At 40.3% G+C, this 23,545-nt stretch overlaps 1 protein-coding gene across 2 annotated transcripts in view; it reads left to right on the forward strand.

Moving 5' to 3' along the window:
- tmem132e (transmembrane protein 132E) overlaps positions 1 to 23,545 on the forward strand; it is a 410,466-nt gene that overhangs the window by 355,097 nt on the left and 31,824 nt on the right. For both annotated transcript variants that reach the window (XM_005916013.3, XM_005916012.3), the window contains exons 5-6: positions 7,800 to 7,943; positions 18,206 to 18,411. In XM_005916013.3, the coding sequence (XP_005916075.1) occupies positions 7,800 to 7,943; positions 18,206 to 18,411 (350 nt within the window). The remainder of the gene's footprint in view (positions 1 to 7,799; positions 7,944 to 18,205; positions 18,412 to 23,545) is intronic.

A 23,545-nucleotide genomic window follows, 5' to 3' on the forward strand; every position in this document is an offset into this window, starting at 1 on the left:
CAGTTTTGTTTATATAAAATGTTACATTACTGTACATTTCCTGTGTTTTTCTAGCAATTTTTTTGCGAGATTAGTCATTTAACAGTAGCAAGTAACCGTACAGTACAAGATTTTTACGTATTTCTGAAAAGTCTAATAGCCATTCACTTTCTACTTCCTTGCAAACCTGACTTAATTTTTAATATTTTATATTTTTTTAATATTATTTTTCCTTTTAATCAGCACACAGTCATTCTTCAGCAGGTCTAGTTTCAGTATACAATGTGTGCAGAGCATTCTGCACACAGACAGCTTGCCATTGCACATACATCCAATCAACACCTACACCGTCTGCAGCGACTTACTGATTGTTCAGAGCCGACCAGTCCAAGTGATACTCCATTACTCTCTCGTTCTGGAGACGCGATCATCAAAGTGTCAGCTACTTCATCTTCATGACTCCTTATGTTCCCTTTTGAAGATGAGCTACCGGCAGTTATTAAGCGTTAAAGCTAAAAATAGATGTTTGACAAGACAAAGAGGCAAGAGTCAGCCAGCCGACAGTTGACCAGGAAGCAGTGCTGAGAACATCCAGCTACACCTGCCTTTGTACTTAACTCTCTTGTGGTTTTGGCGGAGTTGTTTAGCGTATTGAAATCCGCTATTTTGCCAGTAATGAAACCGTATTTGTTCATGGCGCATAATACAGCAGACTGCGTGGAGCAGTAAATGTCTAAGAATTGCTCAAAGCTTTTTTCTGAGGATGTTTGCATATTCATAGGAGCGAAGGCCATCAACCCTTTTTCAAATGTTAAGCTGTTCCACCAGTACAACGTTAGCTAATGTTTTCTCTTACAATACAGAAAATATGCTTTTAAAAATATTTTAAGACATAAGAAGGAGCTCTACACTGACAACTCCTGAGGCTTTGTGCTTCTAATAACAGCTCTTGGTTATCTGTTATATATTTGCATAATTACAACAGTTCTGCATCTAAAGCTCCATTAAATATACTTGAGCTGCAGTTATGACTTTGTGTGCTTCACATCTGTTGCAACATAAGGTTCGCTTAATATCTCTGGGCTCCTTGATATTTGGGATTAGCATGCATCTTGCACCCAGATGTGTTTCGCTGCATTGCAGAAATAGATTTCTGCCTATATGGCTTTGCCCTGTAAAATGTGCAATCCAAACCAGGCTGCATGGAAGAATTTGCCACCTCTACTCTCTCCTCACTTGGTCGAATTGTTTATTGTAATGGCTTTCAGTTGCAGTTGCTAAGCGCAGCCATCATGTAAATACTAAAAGGAAGCATTCTTGTCATTTTACTATTTTAGTTGTTGTGGAATTTCATGGCCATCGCTAAAAATACTTCCCTGCTTGTGTTTTCAAACTAAAATGAAGAAAATGATCTGTAACAAATTGCACAATGAGACCAGTCAGGCTTGATCAATTTAAAACGTTTTCACATCAGTGGAATTTAGAGTGCTTCCAATTAGTCTATCAAGGATTGCTTGTTTTTTAGGTTTTAGCCTAAACCTAAAAAACAATTATTAGCAGGCAACATTTACTATTTCCAGATGTCAGGATCCAATATGGTCACCTTGAAAAAGGAGAGTATCTTGTAGATAGGCTTTTTTTTCATATCAAAGAGTGAGAGTGATGACCCTTCTGGTCCAGATAGAAATATAACACACTTTCAGAACCGATGATAGAAACTATGCAAACTGAAAACAGGTGGGTCTATCAGAGCAAAAGGAGAAGTCCAACTGATCGTCGCAGATTCTTAAGTAGCTTAAGTTTAGCTCCTCTCCCCTTGAAGGTCTCCCCCTCAGGCAGCACAGAGAGGCTTCCAGCTCCTCTTCCAGCCGTGTTTAGACAACTCTGTAGAGGTCCTGTTCTCACCACTCACGTGATTGCGTGATTTCACCATGGACATCAAACTTGTGCTGAAAGCAAACATCAACTTCTGTGTCAAACTGACACAACCTTCATGTCGAGGATCATTACCGGTGATGAGAGTTGGGTCTCCTGCTATGACCCAGAGACCAAACAGCACATGCCACTAGCAGAGACTGCAGTGTCCAAGCCCGAAGCCGTCACATTAGGTCAAGAGTGAAAGCAGAAGCATTTTTTTTTTCATCTTTAAAGGGTCGAACCGTCACATCTGTGATAACGACCTCAGCTTTGGGGCAACCTGCCCCATTGCTGCAGCTTTGCTTTCTTACCCAAAATTATGCTAAGGCTAAATAGCTCCCATTTCGACACAATGGAAGAGATCCAGCATGCATCATAATGCAGAATACTGCAAGTGGTGCAAAAGTGCACTGGCAGAAGTTCAGGAACAGGACACCATAAAAGAAGTTGAGGCAAGTTTTCATGAAACTTTTTATTTGCCGCTAGTTCCACATAGTGGTGATTGTTTGTGTTTTCAAAGTCGCTGTGGTTATTTGGGGGGGACATGAGTAATTTGCTGGCTATGACTGATTGATGGTGATGGTTATGAACGTTGAATTCTCAGCACCGATCTGACCCTGCAGCAGGTGCATGTTTCTCCAGCCCTTAACAGGAACATCGTCTAGCAACAAAGTATAAACAGGATGATTTTATGACCAGATTGCAGAGTAACTATCGCAACAAACATGAACACCGCTGCATATTTATCAGTTCAACCAATGTGTCCCAAGGGCTTTTTTATTAGCATCTCTTTGTTGCCCAGGTCAAGGTACTAAAATATTTAGAGCGGAAACTAATTATGTTAAGAGTACAATGGTCAAAGAAAAACAACTCTAATGATATAACAAGAGTCTGACTCTGATATTGCACATCTTTCTTCATCTTCTTCATTTTCCTGTACTCATTTTAAGCTTCGCCACAGATGCAGATCCACTAGCACTTTTCAGCTGGTGGCAAACACCCACTTATAGCCTGTAGAACAAATCGGCTCTTTGTGAAACTGTGGATATACAGAGGCGGGAGGCGGTTCTGTCCCTAAAATACAAAAATGATGCTTCTTGTGTCACAAAGCGACAGAGATGAATGTCTAGAGTGGAGTCACGAACAGCGAACGAGGAGCGAGAACAGCAAGGACGAAGAATGAAGAAGAGCGTCTCACAGAGAGGTGGACGTCCCCGGGTTGTGTGCTAACTACAGCTCACCCGCTGCCGATGAGAGGAGGAAGGGGGAGGAATTACTGGTGAATTTAAAGTGTCAAAAGTGAAACAATTCCAGGGTGGTAAGGTTAAATCAACCCCGGGGCTTATTGCACATTTTGAGCCGCTATTAACACCAAACCACTAAAGCCCTCTTTCACATGACTTTTTTTTTAAGAGCGAGAACTGGCAGGACGATGCAGAGGAGGGAGTAACAGTTATGCCAGATTCCCTCTTCCATTAGCTGCTCTCTGCCACAGCATCGACCAGATGTTAAATAAAAAATGATGTTTTGTGTTGCACAAACTCTAGAGCTTCAAGTCATGTGTTATTTTCAAATGTATACGCTTGTGCATTTATAAAGACACACATCTGGCAAAAAGTATTTGCTTACATTATTCAAAGGCAGCTAGAGATGGTAATAGTTGAGCATTTTTTGTGGACTCACACGCAAAGTAAACTCGCCTCATTATTCCACAAACCCAGACCTCTCTGGGCATTTGCAACTAAGATGTGTAGAAATGGGTTGTACAACGTCTGTAATCACAACTTAGAGGAAACTGACATTACATACACACACATAAACACACAATCGTCTCAAACAGAACACATTTTATAAAGTTATAAAATTGTAAAACTAAATATTACAGAATTCTTTTTTTTTTAAAAAAAAGGTTATTTTTCTTGATTTATTTGGTTAAATTGGGAAACGTTCACTAACAGGGGACCTGTTATGCTTATTTCCAAGTTGACAATCTTATTGTTGGATTCTACTGGAATAGATATGCATGATTCAAAGTTGCATGATGCCAGATCTGTCTTCTGGTTGGTTCAATTCAATTCAAAATTTATTTGTACAGTTGACCAAAGTGCTTCACAATCAGTTAAAAACAAGAAAAAACACCAGAGAAACAAATATAGATAAATTAGAAACAAATACAGATAAATGAGAAGACAATGAATTAACAATTTAAAAAAATAAATAAAACATGCCTGATGGTTCTCATACTGAACTCGAATTAAAAGCCAAATTAAAAAGTGAGTTTTAAGACGTGATTTAAAAGACTGAATAGACTCTGAAGTAGGAATCTAATCTGGCAGATTATTCCAGAGTCTGGGTGCTGCTACTGCGAAGGCCTGCTCTCCTCTACGCTTCAATCGAGACCTTGGTTGTGCTAAGAGACAATCTCGGTGCTCTTTTGGGGTCATACATGTTGAGGAGTTCGTTTAAATAACCGGGCGCCATATTATTTCAAACTTTAAAAGTAAGGTTGCCCCTCACAAGCAGCACGTGGTCTTGATTTGATACAGGCAGAGCTACAGTTCTCGGATGACGTTTTTAGAGATATCCTCTTTAGCCCAGTTGATATTTTTTTACCTGGGCCTAATGATGTCGGGTGCGCCAGTTTGAGTTGTAGTTTTGTGCTTTTAAAGTCACAAAACTAATCCACTTGTGTTCAGTAAGATGACAACAGCATTTTTAATGTTTGCCGTGGTGTATTTAAAAAACGGTTTCACTGCTTCCTGAAGAACTTGATAAATAAGTGAAACGATAGCCGAGCAAACTGATGACTGATCGTTGTTCTCTCTTGAATTTAGGTAAGTATAATTAGAGATCCCATTGCAGCACACATTTACTGGTAAAGTGTCTCGTGTTTTGTAATATTTACCAGATGCTGGAACAGCAAGGAGAGCTTAGGGAGGATGTCTTTCAATTAGGATTGTCCCCTAGAGTCCAGTCAGTTATCCAAGGTGGTCTGGTGTGCTTTGCTTCCCATAAATTGGCCCCACACTCTAAGCTAATAAAAAAAGGCTGCTTTTCCTGCCTGATGCCTTAACTTCAATAACAAAAACAAATCAGTTCTAATGCTAGAATTTGTTGAACACATTTTTTTTTATTATTCCAAACAAAGGGTCTTTGAAATAGATTGTTTAATCATGGGGTTTTACTGGGATGAGAACATATTTTTGGTTAATACAACTGCTAAAAAGCATGCTGTTCCCCTAATGGTTCAGATCATTTTAAAAGGATATAAATGCATGTGGATAATACAGATACAAGGAATAAGGTACTAGCAAGAAACTAATATAGATTTATAATAGAGGTCAAAGAGGACCTAATAGACTTTTCTTTAAATATAAAAGAACAGAAATAAAAGCTTTTCTTTAAGCTCCACTCATGAATCTGTTATGATGCTATAGTGAAGGCATATCTTTAATATGGTTATCTCTGTGAGCTACATCTCACCCACTGGCTGTTCAAACCTTCTGTTTTTGAAGGGCAGCCAATGATGATTTGAGCTATGTGACATGGGTTGAGTGTGCTGTAGGTATAAAGGGATGAACTTGGTCTGCAGCAAATTTGGGTAGGCTGTGGTGTATGATGCTTATATAACCTGAACATCAGGGGCTCAAAGTGCTCCAAGATAATCTTATATTGTCCAAGTTTGGTGAGGTGATGTAAATGTAGCCTCAGTTTCGTGTTTTAGCTGACAGGAGCTGTACACAGTGTGGTCTTCTGCTACTCTAGTCCATCGACTAAGACATTTTGTGCATTCAGAGGTGCTCCTCTGCATACCTTGGATGTAAGGAGTGGTAATTGGAGTTACTGCTGCTGGCCATTCTCCCCTGTCCTCTGGCATTAACAAAGCAGTTTCTCTCAGAGCAATGCCGGTCGTTTGGCAGTTTCTCTTTTTTGGTTAATAAAATTGGCAAAAAGCAAAAGGGTTTTCTATCAGGTAGCACTCAGTGAAGTTACTCTGTTTTCTAACTCTAGTCAAGAAAGTTCTTGAAAGTTCTGTACTTGTTCTTTTTTTGCTACATCAATGATTCATGATTGAACTTTGATGGAAACGCTCACTGTTAAAGAAATGATACTATATATATATGCGCTTGCAAATCCTATTTCGTAGAGACTAAAGTACCTTGCTCTTTTGCAGTCTTAGCTGTCAATAGTCAAGACTGCAGAAGTTTATTTGTTAGTCTGAAACCCAAATAAGGACGCTGTGAATACTAGTCAAGCTCTCATCCAAATGAAGCACAAATTCTAAAGATGAAATTTGTTAACAGTAAATGCAAATTAACGCCCATTTCCACTATTTTTGAGCGGGCTGGTATTATGCAGGGGGCTCTGGTCTTCCCTCAGGAAATGAAAGTTATCGGGTATATTTTTATGCACAGATTTGTACTGTTTCTGCTCTGATTTAAAGTGGAAATGTCCTTACTAATGTAAAAGAAGACAAAAAAAAATCATGCCCCATAAAAAGTGACAGTGAGGCTGTCGCGAGTTGTATTAATTTCAAACATTTTCGGTTTTGATTAAAAATGAGCCAGCAGACACACAGGAATGACTTCCTTTTAATTCTTACTTCTGTCCTCTTTTGTGTTTGCCTTGGTCTAGATCTGCGAGTCAGAGTGTAATGAGTTGACAATTCTGTCTGATAGCAGACTGATTTTATCTCTGGTTGCGCCTATCTAAGGCATGAATTCATTTTATGATTAATTTAAGAACTGCTTGTGTGCTCACATGTGTTCCAGCGAGATTTCTGCTCATGTTCTGGGATGATGTTTGGGGTTTTTTTCTCTAGCACTTATGTTCATTTTTTTGAGGGTGCATGAAAACAAGAGAGACGTTAACTAATTAGACAGCAAACTAGCAACAACACTTCTAAACTTGAATAAGAGTGTCCAACGTGTGTGAAAGAAATGCCTTAATATAAAGCCGCCCACTCCTTTCCCTTTCTGCTTTCTACATTTTTCCTGTGTGCACCAGAGAAGAGGCAGCTGAATAAAACCTATGGAATCATGGCACAGATTTGCAGCTGTATCAGTCAAAGAAAGGAAACATTAAAGATTTCTTTCATGTATCATTTTCCTATTTTTTGTCTTTGTGTATTTGTTGTTTATGACCAAATCAAACACCATCCCAGCAGTTCGACTACGGTTGACAGATTTTTGATAATATGGGCAACTGAGACATTGTCAGTACATTTCCCTTCGCGCCCTATGCTGATTCAAATTCTAATTACCCTATACTTTCTCTCCTTTACCCGCATGGCTGTTGATTCAAACTAGAATAATCATGTAGCCTGTTGAATGGACAACGAATGAACAAAAATGGATGCATTAGGCCTGAATAAATGAGCTTTTCTGTCATACGTCCTCCCATTAAAAGCTATTTTAACACATTGCTCTGAAATCTCACACTGACAGCAGCACTTTCTCTCGCTTTTTCCAGAATAATTAGGATTTCAGTGACGCATCCAAGTGTGCCTTAGACTTGTGTGTTCCAGCTAGAATTGCATAAAGGTTAGGTCCGTCACAGTGCATCAGTACAGTAAATGTCTTGTTTGTCTGAATTTTTTACTTGAGGTTCTACAGAATTGGGGGGGGGAAAGAGGTGGTTATTACTTTTCTGTCCATTTCATCCCCATTTGGAAGAAAAGTGTGCAGAAATAAAAATGTCAGTTGATGAAATCCAATGAAAGACGTCTCAGTATAGAGTAATGAGTTCTGCTCCGCCACTGAGAGTATCACCTAGTAGGCACAGGAGCCCTGATGGTAATGGCTTTAAATGTGGACATGAGTAATACTGATGAAATATCAAGGAAAATCACTCTCTGCCTCTCACTGTTTCGTGAATGCCATGTCTATTTTTTGTCTCCGTAGGACACCGAGATTATCAACACGGCCATTCTGACCGGACGCACTGTGGCCATTCCTGTCAAAATGGTCTCGATTGAGATGAACGGGGCAGTCACTGACGTCTCGGCTTTCGTGCAGTGCAAGTCCTCAAATGAAGACATTGTTAAGGTAGGTTAAAAGTGATCTCCTCTATCCGAAAGATGCTTCCATGTCACTGCAGTCGCAACATCACGAGGAAGCTTCATTTTCGGCTGCTCAGTATGAAGTATTGATTTGATTCTTAGTTTATTCATTATGTTCTTTGTATGGTATCGCCACACCTACAGCATGTGTGGGAAACACTTCATTCATTGAGATCGGCTTATCTGATGTGCTGAAGTACAAAGCCCATCATCTCTTCTTGTTCTCTTAAATGTGATGACTAAAGGAAAATAATAAACAACGTCCCGGGATGCAGAGCAATCTCACGCGGGAATCCAAGCTGCGAGTGCAATATCAAGTCTCGTTTGTTGATTAAATAAATTAAATTGGGATCACAGCAACTTGCAGAGCACATTAGAGGCTTTGATTACACAGTTGTTATTTTCTCCACTCAGTTACAGTCGTAATAGATTGCTCTATAGGCAGATTGCATAATTGTATAGGCAGAGCAGTGAAGTGTTGCGGTGCCGTTTTGCACCGTTGATCAAAGTGATGGTGCAAGGGGAGACGTGACCTTCGTGGAAGTAAATAATGTGGGTTTTTTTCCACGCAGATACACAACGGTGCAAACAGTTCAGCTTGGATGTGGTCCCATATGCAACTTTTAATGAAGTTGTACTAATAATTATGAATGTAGTTTTAATAAATGAAACCAACAAAGAGGTTGTGTGAATTTAGAAGAAAAGGGAAAGAAAGATTAGAGAGGACTGAATGTGCTAACTCAAAAATATCTCAGTACGCAATAAAGCAGTCCCCGAGGGCACAAAAGTCTCATGTTATGAGGGACAAATGAGATGAATCAAATACAATCAACCCCATTCGGAAAGTCTTTTGTCCATCCGTGTGTATAAAAAACTATTTATGTAAAAAGGGAAAACAAACTAACATTTTTAATTAAAATAAAATCGTTTGCCTTAGTTTTAGTTTTCACTGTGAGCCATGTCCTCGTGTGTCCCTGCCAAGTAAGGTTGTCAAGTAAGGTTTCTCATCAATACAAACATGCAATACACAAATAGCAGCGCAGAGATATTTCAACTGCTTCACCTACGGCTACACCTTATTTAAAGGTTGTGTGACGATTAGAAAGCAGTTACAGCCTCGTGTAAATACACTAGACTTGGAGGGAAACAGCCATCAGTGAGCAGCAGGTCGCAGTGTAATAAGCTTTAACTGTCTGGATTATTGTTCTGTGGCACTGTGTGTGTGTGTACACATATATATATATATATACAGTACATGTGTAATACTCTTCTGCATTTTTTTTTTTAATGGCTTTGTGATCACACGTTAACCCGAAAGCTCATCTTTTCTTTCCTCAAAGGAAAGTTATTTCCTGTTGGTGTGTTGAGATGCAATATGAGGTTGACGTAGTTATCTGCTACCGTATTTTTCGGACCATAAGATGCACCGGATTATAAGGCACACTGTTGATGAACGGGTCTGTTTTCATACATAAGGCACACCGAATTATAACGCCCATTAAGCGAAACAAGCATTAGCGTTCATCCTCCAGCTTCACTGTTTATGTTATGCTAACATAGCTGTGTTGCTAGCGATCATGTAGCACATCATTATATACCAGCTAGCCCAACTTCAGTAACCCTACAAAAGTCACTGCTGTTTAGTTTTCTGTCTTCATTTATGTTGGAAGTGATAGCAGAGCTGTACATTTAAATTTTTTCAGAAATCTCTCAGTCAGAACATGTTTAGGTGGAAGCTAGCAAGCTAACTTCCTGCTAATTTCTAACTTTGTTAAATTTAATGAATTCTGTTTTCATGGATGCCTGGGTGTTAAACATAATTGTTATACCTGGTAAAGCAGCAACACTGATCATTTTATTGAAGATGCAAGAATTTAGATAGTTTTTAACTCTCAGTGATGTCGCAGTGTTCGTTTGACTTTGGGATCTGAAGCGGACGGAGTTTTGGACCCAGATTACTTCGCAAAGCTCCTGACTACGGTAGCTGTAATGCTCCGACAATCCATCAAGCGGTGCGGCTTCGTAGCCTACCAAAGTCGTACTAAAACATTTTTTGACAGAATTTTGAGCGCCGTGTACCACATAAAATCCAGAATTCATACATAAGGTGTACCGGATTATAAGGATTTTAAGTGCGCCTTATAGTGCGGAAAATACGGTAATTATGTGACGGTGCTTTTCAGGCCATGTTGCAGCAAAGTAATGTTCCCCAGTCAGTCAACCAAAAGTTTGCTAAAACAGCTTGTTTCTAACAGCCTCATGAACATCCAAAAAAAGGATTACTGTGAACCGTGAATCACATGAAGCTGCTCAGGTAGAATCAAGAATAAAAAGTACGAAGCTGGAAATCTCCGTAACACGTCCCCTTTAAATATGACCGCATTAATTTCCTTCTATTTCAAGAATCCATTCTGTGCAGAAGTGTCTTTTGTTCATTGAATAGTAAAACTATCATATCCATTCAGACTAATGAAATCCTTTGCAGCACTTTAGCAGCTCCTGAAGGTCAAGTGAGGCAGGTTTGATTACGGATTTTACAGACTGAGGCCATGAAGCAGAATCAGACGCCGGCTTTTATCACATCAGCTGGGACTGGTCGGTATCTGTTCTTTTTAACAGACCCGTATCTGTCCAATATATTTTCACTCTGATATACCGGACTAACTAATGTTAGCCACCTCACACGTTCCATGCTATCTTGTAAATAAATTGGTCCCAATTAATGGCTTGGATGCTTGAGGGAGAATGGATTAATTTACGGCTTTCCAGTAGCGACTTGTTCCTTAAAGGTGGGAGGGGCTCCAGTGGCGGTGCATTGTTTTGTATTGTACTGTCACTAGAAAAGAACAGGTGTTGCTTGGGGACGACTGGCCTCAGCTTGTCATTTATCATTTTTCATTATCCTTTAAAGACAAGGCGCTGGGCCATGTGATATTGAGTGGGCTTGCTTCAGTGATCCTGCCATTGAACGTTCGAGGCTAATTTAAAACGAGCCCTTCAAGCCCAGGAAACGCACGAGTCATGACAGTTCAATAAAACGAGCCGCGGAAAGCAGAAATAAGAGACTCACGCTGAGCCTGATAAAGGTCCAACACTCCATTGTGCTGTTGTTGTTTTTAATACCGCACACATTAATCTCGTGCCAAAAGTAATGCCAATCTTTTCTAATCACATTTTCTTCTTTTACTTCAGACATTCTAGTTCTGTCCAAAGGTTCGTCACAGCCCCCATAGCCTCCTGACTTAAGACTGCAACTGAAACAGCAGTTAAACTAAAGTTATTTCCGAGACGATGTCTCCGAATGAGCCTTTATTTTCAGGCAAACGCTCATTTGGATATTTGCCAACCCCTCAGGCTGTTGTCGTTTTTTTTCCAGCTTGAGGGTAAAAATAGGTGAGAGGCTGTCATTTTTCTTTACAGACACTTTTATTTCTTAACTCTTTGGCAGTAACTAAGGTGCAGCGAGCATCAAGAGCCTGTGGCAGATAAGCCAACCTGCATGTGCACAGTTGTATTTGTGCGCATGTGCAGCTGCAGGAGTAATTATTCAGGCACCTTAGTGAGACAAGGTGGGACAAAATAAAGGAAAAGGGGTTAAGGGAGTCTGTTAGGAGGTCTGAGGAGTATTTGACAGCCACTCACCGACCATCCATTCCTGTGCCGTTGTGACTCGTATTCCCCGTCTGAGGCCACAGATAAGACCTTGAGCCTACACGTCATATCTCACGCTATATAGCGTACCATCCTCCCAGCTTCACTTCCATATTAGTCTGATGTACTTACCTTTAGTACAAATTTAGCTTCCAAAGGACAAGAAAAAGGCTTATAAAATCAGAAATCACCGCTTGCCCTTTCTGCTGTGCGCGTGAACATCCTTGCAGCTCAGGTTGGAGTTTGTTTTAACAACTTGGTGGGATTTGGCTCTTAAGGAGATGTTGTGGTCCTTGTTTTTGGTTGAGCTTCTTAGCGCTCATTAAGGCTCATCCTGTAACGATATTTTTCACCAAAAAAAAAAGTGCTTTCCACTTGGGGAATTATCTATGTGATGATGTACCTGTGTACAAATTCAGGTCAGTAATGTAATGCTTGTCCAAGTTTAATGTGGCTAAAACTGACCGACCTGCACAGAGCCGTGACCTCCACCCCAAGCGAGACCTCTGGGAACTGAACGCTGGCTGTGAGCAAGTTTGCTGACCGCAGGTCGACCTCACTAATGCTCTTATGGCTGAGTAGAACCAAATGCCTGCAGTCAGGTTCCATCCTCTGTTAGAAGGCTTAAAAACAGTAAAGTGGAGACAGACTGGCAGATTATGAATTGCTCTGGATTTAAATGTCTTACAATTCATGGCAGGAGCACAAGGTTTTTGGAAACAGTATTTTTTTTTGTATTTTTTTTAAGATATGCAGGGTGCATTTTAAAAGTTCTGCCTACACTGTACAATTCAGATGAAAGTAACTTTTCAGTGTTGCGAGGCTGAAGTGAAGACTCGTCTGATTTGATATGCAGGCAAAAATTTCTGTGATGTATTCTGCCTCAAAACCTCTGCAAATAAAACCAAACTACTTGGATGACTAGAGTTGAGTTCTTCTATATTAAGAAGTCCATGTTTGCTCATTACTTCTTGCATTATGAAAAATATATTAAAAAAAGAATGTGGATATTTTATTACATCCAAACAAAAGGCCCCAAAGTTTCCAGAACAACAGATCATTTTCACACTCAACACCATCAATCCTGCCAACAACAGGATAATGGGGACTGGCTCATTTAGCTAACAGAGCTAAATGAACTCAGTGTTTGCACTGCTCTTGAAGCCAGGAAACATTCATCACACAGAGACAAACTTCATTGCAGCTACAAGACACAATTCCAGTAATCCTAGCCATATGTCAAATTTGATTTCGGTGCTAATTTAATACATGCATTATTCCTAAACGGAACCTCAATTTGGCAGAAAGTCCTGTGGAGTCATTTAGTGAACATTTAAATTTCAAAATAAAACCTGGCGTGATTGGGGTTTCTTTTTGAAAATGCAATCCACACAGGAGAAATGTGTGAAGGTCTTCAGGACGGCAACATTTCCCAACCAGAGCAACTCATTCTTTGCTATGTGTGTCTTTGTCTGATAAACTTCAATCAAATCAGAAGTTGCGTGGTTTAATTGAAGCTTGCATTTTTTGAGCACCACCAACATAAAAGTCGAGGGGGGACTGCAACCTTTCTAAAACCAAAATATCTGTTGATCTGTCCATCCATCAAATAATGAGTGTGATAGGACTTGACCTAAGCAGCTAAAGAAGGGCAGGAGACAGATGCTGTCCAGTGTAGCGAGTGATTTATTCATCATTTTTGTGACCAAGCAATATTTACAAAAATAAATAAGAAACTCAACTCCATTATTAATCAGTTCAAATAAACATAACTGAACTTAAATCAACGGAAATTAAGGTCACATGCACACAGCTACACTGACCTGATCCTTCCTCCTCGAACACCTGCGTTCATCAGCTTAAATAGTCCACTTAACCAAACAATCTCACCCCTATACTACTCCATTACATAGGTAAGACAAACATTTCCCTACTCAAACGTATACTGCTACTCTTCCCTAGCAATAAAAATCTACAGTGTAATCGATACATATTACAACAATAAATCAATTTCTACATAAACACACTCTAAAATCAACTTTATTAAATTACAAGGATTCTCCCCCTTCTTCACCTGGTCTCTTCCTGTGACCTCAGACTAACCAGGAAACTATAAATACAGGAAGTGAAGCTACATTTCCTCCTTTTGATCCTGGAGCACAGGTAGGTAAGGTGAGTTCAAGCTAGACAAATTAACAGTTTAAATAAAGAACATGTTAACTTAACAAACTTGTCAGAATTGACTTAAACCAAGATGTTACATTACATAGTCTGTAAAAGTGCAAAACGTAAGTAAGCCCGGGATAGTAGATGTTTGCCTACTACAGAATACATATGAGATATGGCTAAATCAAAACAAAAATGTTCACTGAAAATATCAAGCTTTTAACTCTGGACAAAAGGTGTTCTCACCCCCTTTGTCATAATGAGTAAACATAAAAAAGTTTGAGATTGATGTTGATACTGTTGCTATTTTTTAAACATAATTACATGTTGTTGCTCTCACTAATGCCATGTTCAATACTGAGCTAATTAGGGGTGGGGGGTGAGTTTTATTTACCCAAAAATGCAAAAATATACAAAATTAACTAACAATACAGGAGGTTTAAGAAAAAAATGCCTGATTAATAACTTAAGATAGCTCTGAACCAACTGTTAAACAAAATAAAACTGATTTAACACAAGAAAAGGAGGCGACTTTAATAATTGGCTGATCAGAACAGGGGAATGCAAATACGAACAGCAAAGAAGCACAACCAACACTTAGTTTAATAGTCACGTCAAATTAATAATAATCAACACAAGACTAAGCAAATAGGTAACTTGCAAGTCAAAGAAAATATACAACATTTAAGATAAATAATTGAACTAATCTACCCCCCACGAGAGAGCTGCATTTGGTACGACCCATTCTGCAGCTAGCTAGCTGTGCGTGCTACAAATACAACTAATATATTTTAACAAGTAAAATACATTTATCGAAAAAAAAACAAAAACGTATGCATGGGGGTTCACAACTTCACAGTTGTGTGGCTGCAGGTGCTGCAATCACAATAACATTTTCAAATCTTTGTGTCTTTATGTTATACCCACTAATAATCAGCACCCATGACCATCTCAGACTAAAATCAGGTTTAATCAGTCTGCACTCGTCAGCCGGGCCACCAGAGGTTCTTTCACTCGTTGCTCCTCAGACTGTGAATGTTTGTGAGCATTTTCTGTGGCTTCAGAGGAGATTTTACAAATCAGATCAAATAACTGCAGTGAGGATCACGTTATTGTTGCTTTTAGCTGGACATTAATACATTTCAATGCGAAGCTTGTGTTACAAATGGGTGCTAAAATGTTTGTGGTATCTATGAGGCTGGGGGAGTGAAAAATGCAGTCGAGCTGCGTTACGAGAGAGGCAGAATTCAGATTTTTAACCACCAAGGCTTAAAAGTCTTGGTACCGCAGACCTCTGCTGCTTTGTGTCTCTCTTCTCCCTCCAAATTTGTGGCAGTTCAGTGCTAAATAGCTAAAGTACCCCTTGACAGGGTCCCATGTAAATAATGGGCTGATGCCGTAATGGCAGTAAATCTACATTAGATGTCTGAATGCCTGAGATGCATCAAAATTATGGCTCAAGTTTCACAATGGATTTCCTAAACAAATGTTTTAAACTGCTGTCAACGCAGAATGTGGGTGAACAGAGGACTTTGCAACATTAGTGACCCCCGGGGGAGCTGTCACATTACAGTGGCATTAGAGCATTGCTCACCCCAAGGGCAGATGCCGCTGCCTATAGTGGAACAGTTAGGTATATTAATTTAGTTAATGTTATGGAATAAAAGCATGAAAGGATCGTAGGTGTCTTCGCCTGTATTGACGCAGTCGGTCTCTGTGCGCGCTCTCGTGACCAGCGCACGACCAAATGCAGCACTTGCACTTGTCCCGATGATCTGTCTCCACCCAGGCAATCTGCTGGCACCATGGAAGATGCCACAGCGCATTAGCAGCGCTGTGACGGCATGTGGTGGCTCAGTGTGTGAAAGCCCTCCTCAGCAAGCCCCCACAGGGCCACTGATACCCAGAGTTGCTAACAGCTTTTGACTTGCAATTAGCCAGCCAAGTTTATCAGCAGCAATAGCTGCAGGAGCTGAAGCAGTGCTGCAGCTCGAGCGTGTTTGTGTGCGCGTGTGGCCGTTTGTCTGTCCGTGACTCGAGGGTATAACGGAATACGTGTCAGGCAGATATTCTCAACGCTACACGAAGAAAGCCATGCTGTGATTAATCAAAGGTGGCCGCGGTTATTGTGTTGACTTACTTCTTTTTTTTCTTTTTTTCGGTAACTCAGTTCATCCAGATAAGGCTACACATCAACAGACAGGGCAATAACATGAATTCGGTGGTAGTCCATAAGGTCAGAACCTGCAAAATTGCATTAACTGAACCAGAGGGAAAGACTGTCATCTTAAGAAGTCCTTCCAGCACCCACCCCTCCTCCATCTCTGGCCTGTCTGCATGTGGGGAATTATATTACCCAGACCTCCTCCCAGTTATGATGAATCCCCAGCCCTGAGAAGACTGGCCAGCCCGACCTCCATTTGCGGGAGATTAGATCCTCTGATTACAATGCCAGCTACCTCCCAACTCTAGATAAATCTTCAGTGGAAGCCCAAAAGCAAAGCCCTCCAGATCCATTGCAGTTAATAATTTAGTGTTCGAAGCGGACAAGTATTTATGATAATTCAAATGGAGCGGGAGATTTTTGACTGGACAGAAAACCTAAAGAATGGTTTCAAGTTAAAAATGGCATTTGCAAAGACTTAAATTTAGAAGTGTCCACATATTGAATTCATACTCGGTGTCATTGCTGCGCCACAAATGATATCCCATAATAAGAGTGTCTCGTGAAAGCTGAAATGTGTGAATATATTTATCTATGTGCCCAAAGGTGTTATGAACTAAAGTTCATGTAAAATGTCACATTGCTGTCAGCACTCTTATTATATAAATAATGTGCTTGCCTAAAAGCTTTTCTTGGCATATTGTGTGTCTGTATAATTGTTCATAGATCATTACGATGGGAATGGGCAAGAGAGGTGGCGGGGTTGGGACGTGGCTCGAATGCACGATTTGCACTGAGCGCGCTTAGCGCTGGGTTACTTAGAAGCACTAATATGACTGCATGAAAGATGCAAATTAGATTAGAGAAAAGCATTTTGTTTACAACACTTGTCCACAGCGATGTGCCGTCGGGATCGGAAACTGCAGAGCTTCAGTCTGATGTAATCTAAGAAGCTCTCGTCTGGTCTGCTGCGTACCAACATTTTAAACATTCTGGTCATTGTTTATACATATATTTTAAAAAGTTCATTAGAAGCTGCATGGCTGTTACACAGTTGCAGTTTTTTAGTGTTCCTGTAGTTTATTTTACAAGATTCTCGGCCAGTAAAACTAAGACAAACGAATGGATACTTAAAAAGCTTCAGACACCGAAAATCCGAAAATGTAAACGTCACGCTAAAGTTACCGCTGATTTTGATTGATTGGTTTCATACTTCTGCCTCGTGCTATATTGACACTGCTTGTAAAAACATACAAAAAGGAGCAAGCCGAGCACGGCCACCTACGCTGACGCAACTACCCTCTCCAATCATCCCTGGGCTCTTTATGTGTGTTATATGTGAGAACACTGAAGCATGTGATGGTTGATGCTTCACCCCATTATTGCAGCAATGAAAAAAGCTTTTCGAGCATCACACAGCGACAAGTGTCAGGTTGTTGCTTCACATAGCAGGTTTCCACTGGAAAAGCTTCATAACCCGTCACCTTTTGCCCAAGTAGTGTGAACACAGCACAAGCATGGCAAAATCTGCTGATGCCTGGTTAGATGGGGTGAAGATTTGCAAACTCTTGAGCCTCTGAATAGAAACACTGTTCTGTGCACTGTGACAAAACAGTTTCTTTTGTAACCCCAACACCGTCTAGTCAGTGAGGATTTTGTGATATCTATCTGCAATAGAGTTAAAGCATTAAAATATCATGTTTAAAAATGTCAGTCGTCACATATCTTGTGAGAAATGGGGGTTTTATTGCGATATTCATAATCCACAGACTCACTAAAGAGTTTTCATTAGAACTATTTCTTTAATATAAGGCAGTTCCTGGATAATCCTGAAAATCCATCATCTGGAAATTGACTGTTAAGCCTGTCATTTCCTCCAAAGATCTCCTAAAAACAATTTCATCTACTCATGGTATTAGGTTAAAGGTTATAAGCAGTGAAAGGTATCTTTAAATCAAATCCTCAAAGTTAAAGCTGTGTGTATACCGCAAGTCAAACCTGTTTTTCTTGTCATTTTGCTTGGACAAAACACTTTGAGAAAAATGAAAGCAAAGATGTGAGATGAACTTTCACATCACAGTCAAATGCACAGCTGTGTATTTGCTCTGCTGGAGGCATCAACCTTGAAATGCTCAAGCATGAATTGTGGCAGTGACACCTGCATCCATACCGAGCTGTTTATCATCACACATCGCTTAGACTCTCTGCCACCGACGTGACCATTAACATATAGATAGTCTCTGACTTCTGACCGTGATCTGTCCCAGGTGTCCATGAATTGTGACTACGTGTTCGTCAATGGGAAGGAGACGCGGGGCTCCATGAATGCCAGGGTCATCTTCAGCTATGAGCACCTGAGCGCGCCGCTGGAGCTGACCGTCTGGGTTCCCAAACTTCCCCTGCAGGTTGAACTTTCTGACAACAATCTGAGCTTCATCAAAGGCTGGAGGGTCCCCATTCTGCCCGACCGCAGGTGAGCCTCAAGTCCACCCTAAAACAGATAACATGCAATGTTGGAGACATCACAGTATTCAATAGATAGGAATAGTTTCTTTGTACGCTCTATATTGTTGCTCACACATGTTTTGGTTGTTTAGAACGTATCTGTGTGTCTATATTTTGCTGTGTTGTGTCATTATAGCAATTTTACAGTGTTCCCACTATTCACACAAATCCATCCTTTTATAATTGGTAGGTCAAAAGAACATATTCATCCATTTTTCCTGCATCCTTTGTGTGGTTTCAAATTACACCGGTAGCATATCAGAAGTAGAGTGTGCTTTGAAAAGGGCCTTCTTTACCTGCTCTGTGCAGCTTTTGTGAAAATTAGACCCGTTGCTATTTTAAGGTGCACAGAGATCCACTTCTGGGATGTGTTGTGGTACATCTGGTGGAGACTCAACCTCTGTTTTGAATGGATGCGATCATCTCCTGCCGCCACTGCAGACCCAGAACAAATCATAGCCGTGACGAGTGTATTTCAGGGTTTTGTCGTTCCCTTTATGAAACTTCAGCCAGACAGGCTTCAAAGATTTTGCTCTTTTCCAATGAGAAGCACATTGTTGTTTCTTCTGTATAGTTGTATAAAAAAAAGAAAGTGTCATTTTAGGACATGATAGAAATCATGCTTCTAATTTTACCATTTAAAACTTTAAAATTTAACATGCTGAATGAGGCCTGTAGAGTCTGATTGCATGATCTAACCTTGGGGTAAAGTTTCTGGGAGCCACTCTTGGGAAGTTGTGGGATAGTGTTTAACACACATCTGAAACCTCAAGACCAAAGTGCACAAACTTTGAGGTGCTTTCACTTGCTGAAACAACAGCTAATCAAGCTGTTACTTCAAATTTTAATTCCTATAGAAGCTGTAAGGGTGATGGTAGTGGCACAGCAAAATATGATGTGTTGTGGTTCATCAGAAGTTTATCTAAATCATTTAAAGACCTGCTAAGGACCAGATGATTTTTTTTTTATTATGTCATGATGCATAAACATTACAGCTGAAACTTTCACTGCACTCTTTATACTACAACAGCAGCCACCACCGCTCATGCTCTTTCACATGAAGGTAAATTAAACACAAACTGCTCAACTGAACTGTGAACATAATGGAACAAAAACACCACAACTCAGTAAGACAGGGTAAGCACGAGAATAAATGCATGTTAACGTCTATAATTTGCTACTGCAAAACCACAATTTCTCTGATGTGCCAGATCTGAGTGCTACAGCGGCTAGTGCAATCTATAGTATGGACGTTTAATTAAATGGATTAGGTTAAATAGATTAACTTGTACTTAATCTGTTTAATTGCTATGAGCGTTTACAGTACAAAGAGTCTGGAAAATGTATAATGGTGTCCACAAAAATAAGATCTAAGATGTGGATAACAGCAGTTTTCCTTTGGTTTAAAGTTTTTTCTGCATTGACGCAAGCTGAGAAGAATTGAACGTTACATATAATAGTATGTTTGAAGGGAGTAATTTAACACCTCGTTGCTGTCTTTTCTGTTCTAAACTAAACCCTATGGGAAAAAAAAAAAAGAATAGAGCAGGAAAATATTCAGTGGAGAAAAATCTATTTTGAAAATATCTTATTTTTGTACATGATTACATGAAGACTCATTATCCAAAGTGCATGGTACCCTGCAGTCTCACACATTAGAAACTAAAAAGCTGTCCAGCCTCCATTTCTGCTATGCTGTTATTTTACGGGTAGTTGCCTGTTTTGGCCCAATTAGGTGCTCTGGCTCAGTTACACAGCAGACGTGTACCTTACAAAAAGAAGCTTTCAAGTGCAAATTGATCCACTAAGGTTTGTCATGTACGTGTCAGACCCATCTGAACCCATTTTTCACAACAGGTCCGAGACAAAGGCTTAATTTGTCTTTGAGTTAAGAACACAGAAACATTTTTTGCTCCAAATATTTCTTGTACTTCCAGGTAGATAATGATGTTTTTGGACAGTCTGTGGGAGTCATTTGGGCTGCTACTCATGGCCCAAAATGATGGTTAGAGTTGAACAGTTGTTATTATATTTCCAAGAAACTCCTTCACACCTGTGTACTTTTCCTCCAAATACCTGTGACTAAAGTACTGTGATATGGTCACCTGCACTCAATCAAGAATTGTAAGGTGTTCAGGCCAATTGCCCTTGTGTCAGTGTTATCAAAAATTGTGTCAGCAGAAAGGATCCAGCAGGCTATGAAAAACTAAACTGTTGCCTGCAAACCTTAAAAATATGACGCTTGACACGGCACCAGCTGGAGATTGAGGGTTTTGGAATCGAGACCTCTGTGAAGAATGCGGACCTAGTAAAGGAACCAAGGCTCATTTACAATATTGCAGCGCTTATATCATGCAAGAAGCAGTAGCAAACGAGCCCACAACTTCACAACAAATGTTTAATGGGAGCATTAACACTCGCACGGGTGGCTGCTGTCGTTGCTGCCGGAGTACATCACTGTAGACCAATTCCATTTCTACCAAAGCTGAATACAAATGGCATGCTTATGGGGTTGTTTGAAGAATGAAGGTATTTCAGATAATTTAGAGGACTTGGAAAACACCTTGCATAGCCTTATATTTCAAATGTGCTATGGAAGGTATCTTATTTTGACATGCAAAATGTGTCTTAAATGGCCCCCCTTAGCACCATTTATTCATTTATTTGTTGTAGGTCCAGTCTATAATAGTACAAATGCTGTGTTTGTGCTTTTATCAGTGTTGTGTGTTACGTTCCAATGGCGTTTTTGCCGTTTGTCCAGCACGCCTCACCGAGCCAGCAATCTTATGTGACGTAACTCCCATTATCGCCTTTGTTACCCACATTTTGTGAATTTCAATAGATGCAATAGTTGGTTCAAGCAAATGGCTACGGCTTTAGCAGTCTGTTTCTCTTAAGCGTGCATCTCTACAATTCTTCCAGCCCATTTTCTATGCATATAACTTCCCCTCTGACTTCATAAAAACAGTCATCAAAGACCCCTTGCGAGCCATTTGCGGTTGCTGTGATTGCCACACAGCTAGGCCAGAGGAATTCATTTCGCTGTTCCTTTTTTGCATGCTGTCATTTGGATTTACTTTCATTCTTTACTTTTTCCTGTAGTCCTGTGCCACATCAGGAAACCGCAGACAAAGGCGGCTTGCATCTTTCTTGATGGTGCCACATACGGACTGCTGAAGCTGTTAATACACACTAGAATGGCCTCCCCACAGGAGTCTGTGTTTTCAGTCATATTTCTATTGTTGAGATTGAACACATCTTTTCATGTTTGCTACGGAGCATATTGGGCTTTTTCCTGTCGTCTGATGCATATCCATATCAGCTCTCCCAGCAGCAATGACTGAATATTTAATCATGAAATATGCTGTAATTACGTGGTACCCACACCTTGAAACGAAATGCTACTTCACCGCATCAATATCTGCCCGTGTTTGCATATCTTGATGCTGTACTTCACATGTATCATCCCAGAGTGTCTATGAAGCATCTATCTGTGAATCATAATGGATTAAAGCTAGAAAAGCTGCTAAAAACCCCTTAAAAAAGGCCCATGTTTATCTCGTTGCACACATGGAAAGCTCACATACGGCCACATGGGGGTTTCAGACATTCCTCACGTTAAATGTCAAACATCTCTTTCGAAAACATCAGGTTATGCAGACGAGAGATTTTAAGCCCTGAGAGAAATGAAGCCAATGTGGAGGTGCCAAAAATTGCATTTCCTCTGATAACTACTTCAGTCTGGCTCCAGAGGTCTCTTTAGTTAATTTCCCCTTGAAGAGAGCTGTGTGGGAACTGTTTTGTGTCTACTGGACCTCTCGATGTTTGTGTTGTTATGGCTAGATATGTATAGGCTTTTCTTGTGTTTTAATTTAGTGTTACGGTTCAGCAATAAGTAGGTTTCTTGTGCCTTTTTTCCACTACTCGACTAGGTTTTTAGGGTTTTCCATTTGGTGACAGTACCTGCTACCCAGGTACTTTTAGTACCTAATTGGCCAGCTGAGGTGAGTCAAGCCAAAAATGTGATGTAAACAGACTGCATCCCACCAGTTGGCCAGGAAGTGATGTCACTGGATGAGTCATAGAAGTGACTCATTCATGAGAATCAAATGCACGATTTTTGAAACCCAGCAACAAGGGAAATGGCATCAAAACCAACACTGTGAGTGTCCAGAGTGTCCACAGCCTTTCTTTGTCTCTCTTCTTTACTCAGAGTGTGACACAAGGCCATTGAGCGAGCATCAGGTACACCATCGCCACATTGTGTTGTGTTTATGTCCCATACAAATGATTTTACGGGACTTTCTGGCTGCTTTGCTGTAACGATTCCATCCACATTGAGGTGATACTCTACTGTAATGGAAAACGACTGAAACCAAGTAGAGTCAGGTGGAGCTGAGCCAAGTAGGTACTGGAGGAAAAGAGGCACTGGTGCATTGCATCCATACAGTCTGTGGATGTAGTTTGCTAAATGATTTTGCAAGACCCAGCTGATAGTTTAACAAAAATTTGCCTCTTGAGCCTAAAAAACCCCTGAAAAAAAGCAAAACAAGATTGATTTTAGCATTTTGACCACACCAGTGCCTCAAATTGGGGGTGACAAACCATCTTTAAGAGTACTCAGTCACCTGAGTACATTAGAGGGGCAGCTCAGGTTGAGCTGTTTAGAGACAACGTTAGAGAGAAAAGGTTGAAGTGGTTTGGATGTGCAGAGGAGGGACAATGAATGTATTGGATAAAGGTTATTGAAGATGGAGCTGCCAGGCAGATGGAACAGAGAAAGACCACAGACGAGGTTCATGGATGTAGTGAAGGAGGACATGCAGAGGGTTGGTGTGATAGAAGACAGATAATCGGGAGGCAGGCTATCTGCTGTGGCGACCCCTAAAGGACACAGCTGAAAGAAGGAGGAGGAGAAGAAGAGGAAGACACTGTGTCATCGTGGAAATGTTGCTATTTGCTTTTCCCCACGTTTTAAATTGAAGAAACCACACAGTTGCATTCCGACTTGAAACCAAAATTTCAAACTTGGGATTTGCTTTAACCTTGAATGACAAGACTTTGAAACATCACCGTGACTTTCTATAAAGCAACCTGGACAC

This window comes from Haplochromis burtoni, unplaced genomic scaffold, assembly GCF_018398535.1.
Source record: "Haplochromis burtoni strain Fernald_Lab_line unplaced genomic scaffold, NCSU_Asbu1 Contig_17, whole genome shotgun sequence".
Classification (NCBI taxonomy): Eukaryota; Metazoa; Chordata; class Actinopteri; order Cichliformes; family Cichlidae; genus Haplochromis; species Haplochromis burtoni.